The sequence below is a fragment of the Rhea pennata genome, chromosome 2 (genome assembly GCF_028389875.1).
Source record: "Rhea pennata isolate bPtePen1 chromosome 2, bPtePen1.pri, whole genome shotgun sequence".
NCBI lineage: Eukaryota > Metazoa > Chordata > Aves > Rheiformes > Rheidae > Rhea > Rhea pennata.
This window is the reverse complement of record NC_084664.1, coordinates 75,261,177-75,271,992: the sequence shown is the minus strand read 5'-3', so window position 1 is coordinate 75,271,992 and position 10,816 is coordinate 75,261,177. Positions and strand designations below refer to the sequence as shown.

The window sequence follows — 10,816 nt, the reverse complement described above, 5'->3', positions numbered from 1 at the left end:
CACTCCTCCCCCTACCAGCAAAAAAATCTGAAGAGCTGCAACACATCCTCTTTCCAGTAGCCAAAACTGCAATGTTATAGCCAAACCTCCTGTCATTTCCTCCTGCCCCCAAAACACTATGCACTTAAGCTATAAACAACTGCCCATTCTTAGTCGTGTACAACTGATGTTCAAAGTGTATTATTTAGAGATCAACAAAGACACAAATATGTTTGTTTCTTTTATTATGAAAGGTACAAAAATGTGGAGTATAGTGAAGCTATCATTAGAAATTTGAACTTTTTTGAACCAACTTTCTATATACATGCACAAGATTCCTCAAGTGGAACAATATCAAATGTGAAACACATTTTCAGAATATACCATATATACAAATTCAGAGATTTAATACCTCTGTTATTCTATACACGATTGTTACACAAAAAAACAATTCCTACTTGCTCTGGACAAGTATTTTAAATTAAATTGATGAGACTACTCAGGTAAAACAGAGCAGAACCTGGGCAAAGTTCTGCTATCTGAGCACTTACTTTATAAATAAAAATATAAAACAATAGAGCAGGTTTCCAGCCAGTCTCAATCTTCTATTGTGGCAAATAGCCAGTGCTCTAGATTGAGGGAAGACAAACAACAGAAACTATTGACATCAAACCATAAATCTCTCAGGAGAGAAAAAGGTCTACTGGCTTTCAGATCACTAGTGATTTAATCTGAAAAAGCAAGCCACTTTGCTTTTTTAAAATCTCTCCATCCTTAAACACAAAGGGGAAATAAAAATAATTGAGTTTGCATCATCTAATCAGATATTCAGTAAAACAAAAAGACCCAAACCCAAAAAACGAACACCACGTTACACCCCATTTCTTTCCTGATCATCATCTTTGTATTGTTTTTAACTGGAAATACTGCTTAGTAAAATAAGGCACTTCTTCCTTTAGGTCGGCCTATTTCCCTAGGTTTTAGCTTAAGTCCATTCTACACATAGAAGTGATTTCAGCTATGCCACTTGTGACAGCAGAAGGGATGCTGTTTAGAGCTGTTGTTTTCCAAGCATCGATGACCTCAACAATACCTACTGGATTGCTTGAACCCAAGTCACACAGTGAATATACAGCTGCCAGCTGCACGCCCCAGGGCACATCTGCAAAGAGTTAACACAAATCAGCTTACAGGAACTTTAAACTACCTGAATCAAAAATAAAGAAAACCCCAAAAAACAAACAACCCCCCCCCCAAAAAAGACACACATACATGCAAAACTTCACTCGCTATTTCAGACATTAGAATAAAATAAAATAATAATAAAAAAAACCCACATACACACATTAAGAATTAGGACACCTAAAACCAGATAGTAGCAGGTAAAAACCTGCACACACTTAAATTCCATAACATCTCATTTTATACTAGTACTCTCCAGTTTTCTGTATATAATAGGTCTTCAGTATTTTAAGAGGCAGACGAGACTTGAGCATCTAGGGATTTTACTCTGATTTAAGGTGGCTAGCCTTTAAGAAAAGGGTCAAGCCTGCACAAGAGTCTAATACAGAAACCCCAAGATATACACCACTTACCTAAATTAACTAAAAATTGGAAGAGAAAGAAGCCATAGAAGTTGTTCAAGACAGTTCCTAGCATGAATCAATGCTTCACTGCAAAATGAAGCTCAGCATATACTTAATATCCAGAATAACTGAGCAATGTAGATCTCTGTTGCCCTTATTGGCTTGCTTCATCCTATAGTCAGGGATTTAGACCAGTAACAACACCCTTACTAGCAGCAATCAGGTAACAACTAGCAATTACTGCTTGTGTCAAGATCACTATTTAAGTTACTGAAACATTTGATATGCTGTTATGTGAAGCAGGATAATTCCAAGGCTGGCTACATCTGAGTCATATTACTACATTTTGGAAAGGGAGTAAGTGCTCCATTAACCTTGGCAGAGCCAGGGACTCAAACTGAAACCTGTTCTGCACTAACATAAAACTGTACAAACAGGCTGTTTTGGTATGTGCATCCTAATTGGTGTGTTTTGTTTACACTAACAAAGCTTCATATTGTAGATTTTCCACTAGATTTCTTCTAAACGGACATTACCTTCTTCTTTTGCATGCTGTATGAACAGTCCAATTACAGAGCTAATATTCCTCACAGCAGAAAGATATCCTTCCTTCAAACCTATTTGGCCCAATTGACCTAAAAGAAAAAAAAATGCTATCTTTCAAAATTCAGATACACACATGAAAAATTTTTGAAGAAAGCTGGGGTAGACAATCCCTTCCACCTCCAAAAAAGAAGGAATAAAAGAGGAAAAAAAAGTAAAAACAACCCACAAATATTTCAATTCACTTCTCAGGCACCCTGACACTTCCAGAGGTCATACTTATACAATGTAGAAATTCAACCAAGAATTTAGATTACTTACCAATTAGCCTGAGTGTTGAAGCTATCATAGTATCGGGAATGGACTGAATCACTTCATGACCTTTTCTGGTTTTTATCCATTTATCCATAGAAGGCCAAAGCACTTTACTGTGGAAGACAAAAGAATTTAAAAATATGATACTGCATGAAAGGGTTGTGCATAATTTGTGCAATAATTCTTCTATTTATTATCTATTTCCGTAATTTCTCCTGCATTTTAGTTCACCTTCTCAGGAAAAACTTAACGTTCCAAACATCCACAAGCTGAGTAATGTAAAGAAGCTTTTAAACTGAAACCATCAAAACTGACCTGCTGGAGGAATCATTCCTCTTTAGAATATTATTCCTGATAAAAATGACATCTCCATCCCTTTCCCTGCAACATTCTCAACCTTCAGACCTCTTAATATTTATGAAATCATACTACTTTAAAGGTTTCATGTCAGGATGTTAGACAAGTTTCTTGTATCAATGGAAAACAACAATTTGTATGTTACAAATGGGATCTGATGCTTGTTTTCAAGCTAAAAGAACTTGAGATCTAAGATCTTTTTTATCTTTAAAATGATTAGTTTATCATCAGTTGTACTGATGACAAACGTAGCTTTACTAGCTAAGTTTATCATCAGTACAACTCCACACACACAGTCAAACCTGTACGACTTTAGTTAAAATGATATACCTTTCACTGAAGCTAATTTGTATCAAATCTGAAAGTATTCCATAAAAATGTGGAATACTGGTATCATTAGAAAGCTTGATTATCATCAATTATGCATAGCAGGTTACATAGCAGTTTTACAAATGCATTATTTTTAGAGATTCTACTAATTTAATGTAATCCCTACATACAAAGCAAGTGCTCTCAGATAAAAGTAGAAATCAAAATGAAGTCTTCCAATCTGAGTCAAGTATGGTAGCAGTCTATGCTCTGGATTATAGGGTTCTAAGAAAACGTAAAATATTAATTCTAAAACTATGACAACACCTAGACTCAATTAGTTGTAAAACAGCTTCATTAAAAAGGCTTATGGAGGCTGAAAGTAGGATAGTAAGATAGTAAACTGGTGAAAAGTAACAATACTTTTATTTCTCAGCACTGAAGCACTGGGGTTCACAATTTTCACTTTTATTTTTCAGTTCCTGGAAAGATCATCAACTAAGTTCAGTGGAAGACAATCAAGCACTTTGCTTCCTTGACAAGTAATGCAACTCAAAAGCCTTCACACATACCCATTAAAAAAAAAAAAAAAAAAAAAACAGAACACACAACTTTAAGACTGCTCTCTAATGAGGTTAGTTTACTGGAATAGTACTGTAAAAGCCCACATTTCTCATTGATCATCCACGCTATCTTAACAGAGGGCAGACTGTAGCTAGTCCAGCTGTCATCTGATTACAAAGAAGTAACTAAGCTTTTAACATATGGAAATGTTACAAAGTTACAGTCTTTCAAATATGAAAAAATACAGGAAAACTTAACATTTCCTGTTCCCTAGGGCTCAGTATTGGGTCCAGTCGTGTTCAACTTTTTCAGCAATGACCTGGATAAGGGGGCAGAGTGCCTCCTCAGCAAGTTTGCTGATGACACCAAGCTGGGAGGAGTGGCTGATACACCGGAGGGCTGTGCTGGCATTCAGAGAGACTTGGAGAGCTGCGCAGAGAGGAACCTCATGAGGTTCAACAAGGGCAAGTGCAGAGTCCTGCATCTAGGGAGAAATAAATGTAGGCACCAGTACAAGCTGGGGGCTCCCCTTCTGGAGAGCAGCTCTGCAGAGAAGGACCTGGAAGTGCTGGTGGCTGACAAATTGACCATGAGCCAGCAATGTACCCCTTGTGGCCAGGAAGGCCAATGGTCTCCTGGGGTGCATTAGGAAGAGTGTTGCCAGCAGGTCGAGGGAGGTGATCCTGCCCCTCTACTCAGCCCTGGTGAGGCCTCATCTCGAGTACTGTGTCCAGTTCTGGGCTCCCCAGCTGGAGCTGCTGCAGAGAGTCCAGTGTAGGGCTACAAAGACAATCAGAGGGCTGGAGCATTTCTCTTAGAGGGAAGGCAGTGAGAACTAGGCCTCTTTAGCCTGAGGAAGAGAAGACTGAGGGGGGATCTTATCAACGTCTATAAATACCTGAAGGGAGGGAGGGGTCAAGAGGTTGGGGCCAGACTCTTTCCAGTGGTGCCAAGCAACAAGACAAGAGGCAACGGGCACAAACTGAAACACAGGAAGTTCCACCTGAATATGAAGAGGAATTTCTCCACTGTGAGAGTGACAGAGCACTGCACCAGGTTGCCCAGACAGGTTGCGGAGTCTCCTTCTGTGGAGATATTCAAAACCCACCTGGATGCAACCCTGTCTAACATGCTCTGAGTGACCCTGCTTGAGCAGGGGGGTTGAACAGATGACCTCCAAAGGTCCCTTCCAACCTCAATCATCCTGTGATTTGAAGAAATTGCTTGCCACACTACCTTATGACATTTTCATGTGTCCAATTCCACTTCAGATGGGAGCAGAGTAGATCAATAGCAAATATGTACTGCCAAGCATCTTCATTCAGATCTTCTCCATACTGCTCACTCCATTGAAATTCTACTTTCGGACATGACTGCATTTCTAAAAGCAGTCTAGAGACCATAACACCAGGATCCAAAGATGAATTCTGGAATTTTAACAGATTATTATCTTAATGCATGAAAAATTACCAACACCAAAACACACTATTTTCTTTACAAATATTTGATTTCGACTGGCTACAGTAACTGCATTTCTTATCTGCCTTAGCTTATCTGACACCATAAATTCAACTTCAGATTTGTCTAAAACAGAACAACCCACCACATACAAAAAACCTCTCGCCACATACCCTCTTTCTCTCACAATTTGAGCATTTTTGTTTGTCTCAATGAAGTTGTAGAATCAGAAGAGTCACTTTCCCATGCAAGAAGAGGAGACTAGCCCTGCTTAATTTCTTATCATCTTTAAAGACTTCTAAAGCTGAGATTTGTTACTGTTATTGTTCACTAGCAGCTAGTTCCCAAGTAAGTATTTGAAATAAGTGAAATAATAAACAAATGTCATGTAAAATAATTCTACTAATTAAACAGCTAGGACAAGCAAGTAAATTTAAACAATCATTCTTTGAAAAACTAAAATTTTAATTATAAAGTCTCTGCCTACCATGTAAATACAGCTAGGTGTTGCGCTTATTTTCCTCAGTACATAAGCTCATGTAATCAGCAAGTTCTGCAGTGGTATGAGCCACTAAAATGGCATACTTTGACCAAGAATTAAATCCTAATTCTATACGAATTTCACTTTCTTAAGCAAAATAATTTCTCATTAAATCAGATGCATCTGAATATAAACACACCGTCAACTAAGATGACTGAAATTTAACTCTATTTCCACCTAAAAAAAAACCAACAAAAAAAAAAAAAAAAAAAAACAACCAAGCAGCTATGTTATCAGCTCTCATCAATAAAAACTCCTGACAGCCTTGTCCACAGCTGCAGTGGTTCTCACATTTCATAGAGCTCCAAGACACAAAGAAAGTGGGAAACATGAGTGCAGAGAATTAACATTTTCAGGAACATCTACTGAGATGTACTTAGTACATCTCTGTCAGCTTGAGATTAAAAGCTGTACCCCAGTAAAATGGAGAGTACAAGCTCTTGGCTAAACAAGGACTGCAGTATTGCCTAAGTCTGACAAAATACCACAGCTTAATGCTACATCCCAACACTGATTTTATCAAAAACGAAACAAATACAAATCCATGCCTCTCAACTCACTCTGCCATAAGCCTGCACCAGATCAAAAGGCTTAAGGGCTATAATTCCATTGATACAATATTGAATTCAGAGCTGGTTTTAGAGCCAAAAAAAGTTAATGCTTTTCCAGTGGTTACAACAGTTAAGAGGCTATGGCAACAGCAGTAAGCCCAGCTGCAGTCCTCAAGGCTGATGTAGAAAAACATGCTACAGGAACAGGAGAGATGTAAACCCACATGGTTTTTGTTCACTCGGTATTTACAGAATTACAGTGCTTCCACCTCGCAAGCCTGGCATTAATATGGAGTCTTTACAAGAATTGGAGAACTAGCTTTCAAACAAATACACATGTTTCACACAATCTCCTTATGCAGAAGCAAAGCATCTCTAGCTTTCCATCTGCACAATATAAATTTGCTCCAACTGATAACAAGCGTCTCTGAATTCTTCTGCACTTTCTTTGCAATATCTCTGTTAGGTAGGAAATATGTGCCTGCCTCAAACTGACCAAAATTAAATGGCTTGCCCAAGATCATACAGAAAGTCCTGGGCTCAGAGACTTAAACCCAAATCACAGAAGTCCTTAGGTTCATAACACTGGTCATCCTTCCTCTACCACCACTTCAAAAAGCAGTTTTGCGCTGACCATGCCAAACTGCTTATGAAATTGGGTTCACTGACATCTTTTGTCATAAACAGGTATTTACAGTCTCTGAAAGAGAAAGATCAAGGGTAACAGGACAGGCTTATCTTGAAAAAAAAAATGAGAGAGACAATTACCAATTACATGGTAAACAGTGGAAGACAGAAAAGCCTAATGCATATTTAACAAAAATATTCAAGGAATACCAGAATCCCAGTTACATCAAGAACACACCAGCTGAAGTTTAAAAAACAATGCTTACTTCAAGTTTTTAATAGAAAGATTATATTTAACATTGATAACAAGAGTGTTGTATTGTAATAGGGTTCAGATATCCACAGGAAAAAGTCTGAAGCAGCATTAGGTGTGTACTTGTACTGACTCTGCGGGAGATTCACTTGGCTACAGATGAAGGGTGTGAATATGCAAGTTGTTCGATTTGACTTAGCTAGTAAGGGGACCACTGCAGACCAAACCTGATAATGACAGTGGAAGTAGAAATTACCTGTTCCCAGTTAAGATAAGTATTCAAACAGGCCAACACCTCATCCTTGACACGCTGCCTGATAACTAATTGCATAGCTTTGTTAATTACACCTTGGAAGGAAAATATGTCAGGCCACACATTTGTGATAAATAAAATCAATTTCTCTGAGTCTGGAAAGTCTAAGAGAAAAAAAAAAAAAGAATGAAGTAAGTTTTTAATATTTAAAATCTAAATATGCTCACACATTAAAAGTTAGTACATTCTACAGCAAGGTAACTAGCGGAGAAGGCCCAAAAGTCAAATGCCAACTACAGCCCAGGAAAGGGAAGGCATACTAGCACATATCTCAGTCACAAAAATAAACCAGCAAACAACAACAAAAACCACCATTCCCCAAACCACCTACTCCATTTTAATTATACTCCTTTTTGAAAAGAAAGATGTTTAGCTAGAAGGTAGGAATGGCTTCACTGGACTTCTCTGCTGAAGGACAGCACCCTTGTTCCCTTTGGCTTCTGAGGTTGGTCTCACTTCACCATCCTTACCCCACTTTAGTTTAGTTAGGAAATGGATTCTTTTAGGAGTAAATTAAAGTAGAAGATACCATTCAGGAGCCTATATGTTACACTCCCACAAAAAATGAATACTGAGATCACTGGACAAAACTAAAGCTAGTTCAAAAGAAAAAAAAATCCTGGAGATGTGTAATAACAATAATACGAACATCAGATTCTCCATATAGATTCCTACTACTTGCTAGTATCTTGTAAACATATACCTGTGGAATCTACAAACGTAAAAACTCTTTTTTCCAAAGAGCTTTCAGACAATGCATACATGAAATTTGACCTTGTTCAGCAATTTTCCCAAATCCTGTCAGAGAAATCATACACAAATTACTTTATATGCAGGATGCATGTCAGAATTCCTATTTCTACAATATGTGCTACTGATACAACTGAAGGAATTTTACTCATGAAATTAATTCATAGCAAGTATCTGAATACAATCACATTCAATTCAAGCTAGAAGTCATTTAAGTTCAGTTCTTTCCTCCTAGGCACCTGCTTCTCCTCCCACCCATCAAAATCTGTGTTTCAGAGCACATCTGCAGTTTCTATACAGTCAAACACTTGCAATAAAGAAATAAGTGCATGTTTTGCTGCTCTTCAGTAAAGGGTTGAATGTGCATAATTAGCTACTAAGAAAAACTGAAATGAAAGGTGCAAACAGTACATTGTGCTATGAAAGACTGTATACAGAACTACAAAAATAAGAAAGGATAAAATCCCAGGCCATCTAAGGGAAGCTCATACATCCTTCTGAACACTGGAACACACGTCTCCTAGGAAACAGAAGGTGCGTGTAGAGACAGCAAGGAGTTAGAAAGTGTATTGGAATAAGCAACAATAAAACATTACTTTCAAGTATGAAATGCTATACATACACTCAGACAAAGCTATCATTAAGAGCTACAAAAGCAACAAAGATTAGCACACTAAATATATGTTCCCTCTTCAGTTCAGCACAACTGTTACATTTTCAGAAATCACTTAAGAACTGGACAGCATACAAAAATACACTAAACCAAGAGACATTACTGTATCCACTAAACATACGGAGTTTTATAAATGATGAACTATGAAGCAGCAATCTAATTTAGTGTTATTAAGGTACAACATTTGAAAGGAAAACAGAACAAAAATGGATAGAAAGAAGTCACAAGTATAGATGACACAAATCTGAAGAGGTAGTACTGACTGCTCATAGTCTGTCTGGCAACTATCTGCAGTTGTGCTGCTAAGATTCTGAGAACAGTTAATATATGAAACCATATAAAAGAAAAATCTTAAAATGAACACACAGTAACCATATCAAAACAACAAACAATATTAACATATATAACTGTGCATCATCAAAAGATTAGCAATAAATAAAAAATAAAATTAAAAAAAAAAAATCACAGAACATCCTCAGCAGACATTTAAGGCAATTCAATAATGCATGCAGCACATGCATTTAGCTATTGAAGTCTGGGTCAAAAAAAAAAAAAAGATAAAAGTATCAAGCTACCACAAAATAAAAGGTTAAATTGTTAAGTTAAACCAAGAAAGGTATCTGTTAAATAATAGTTTTAATACTGCACCATGTTAGAGACTGTTAACAGGAAAAGAGTGAAAGGAGAATTATGATGGACTGTATGAAGGATAGAAAAGCAGCTAAGAAAACAAGACTTCCAAGAAAAAAAAGCGATACTTAAGAAATCATAATTCTTAATTCAAATAAAAGAAGGAGAAAAAAAAAGACAGATGTCATATGGAAGATAAACACTAACTTTGCTTCCCCCAAAAAATCAAAAGTTATTGTATTTTTTCCTCTCTCAATTTTAATGTTCTCTTAATTTGGAACACAGACATCAATATACTATTTTTGAGATGACTATACTATTTTTGAGATGGCCTGGTATTTTCAAATTAATTTAAGTCCTTCCAGATTCAAGACAGACTCTTAAATTCGCACAGCAATAGCATGCATGTATTATTTGTGTTACTCCACCGCCCAAGAGAATGGAAACCAAGAGAAACAACGTAACTCTCAATGAAGGAAACTTTAGATAACGGAAAATATTAAAACTTTAAAGGAGTATGTGTTGTATAAACGGACTGGTTTTGATCCAGGAATTGCCTGAATCCTGGCAATGTTTCAATCCAAGATGTGTTTTAACATACTTGTTTTATGACTCAAGGCATGCTTACTTAACAATTTTAAAAGCCACTAATAAGCCGAAAGTAAAGATTCACAGTACTAGTTTAGGGGTTAAAAGGCAAAAAATGAAACCAAAGAGGATTCTAAATCAGGTATTAAAAGAGTGAGGACTACTAAAAGCCTAAGCCATCACCACAAATATAAATGCAGATACAGATATAGATGAACTGGGAGAAGAGAAATTGTTTCTAGCGTTTTCTGTACTTTCTGCACTATGAACCAAAGGTCCAGGAAAAATGACCCTTTCACAAAAGGAAAAAAAAACTCCACAAATATAATCATTCTGGAACACCACAGCAAAGACGCACAGCATGTTTGAGACACAATATTACTAAGAAATACTATACCTTCTTTAAGTAAGCTATAGCAGAATAGGCGGGCTCTTTCCAAGTCTCCCAGCTGCCGACAAATACCTACATAAACTCTACAGAGAGCCTGAATAAAATTGCGATTTGAAGTGGTCTTCTGAGTTTTGAGTTTATTGAGAACAGTGTGCAGCAGTGACTCTGCTAGGTGCTGTAAGGTACAAAAAAATTGTTATACAATACTAGAGAATACAGTAAAGAGAATTACTGTTTTATTTGCAAAAATACTGTTTGCAAACATATTAAAAATGCATCTGATTAAATCAAAAAATTAGCAAAAGAAAAAAAAAATATAATCAAAGCAAGGAATGACTTCCAAGAGCAAAAATACCTTAAGCAGATGCAGAACAGGACTACTGTTCTT

The 10,816-nt window shown here is 36.8% G+C and overlaps 1 protein-coding gene across 2 annotated transcripts in view; it reads right to left on the bottom strand.

Annotated features, from left to right (window-relative positions):
- Positions 1 to 219: 219 nt before the first annotated feature.
- ICE1 (interactor of little elongation complex ELL subunit 1) overlaps positions 220 to 10,816 on the bottom strand; it is a 36,721-nt gene continuing 26,124 nt past the window's right edge. For both annotated transcript variants that reach the window (XM_062569783.1, XM_062569784.1), the window contains 6 exons: positions 10,435 to 10,603; positions 7,340 to 7,500; positions 4,890 to 5,080; positions 2,430 to 2,536; positions 2,102 to 2,200; positions 220 to 1,141 (listed from right to left, as the gene is read on the bottom strand). In XM_062569783.1, the coding sequence (XP_062425767.1) occupies positions 960 to 1,141; positions 2,102 to 2,200; positions 2,430 to 2,536; positions 4,890 to 5,080; positions 7,340 to 7,500; positions 10,435 to 10,603 (909 nt within the window). In that variant the 3' untranslated portion in view covers positions 220 to 959. The remainder of the gene's footprint in view (positions 1,142 to 2,101; positions 2,201 to 2,429; positions 2,537 to 4,889; positions 5,081 to 7,339; positions 7,501 to 10,434; positions 10,604 to 10,816) is intronic.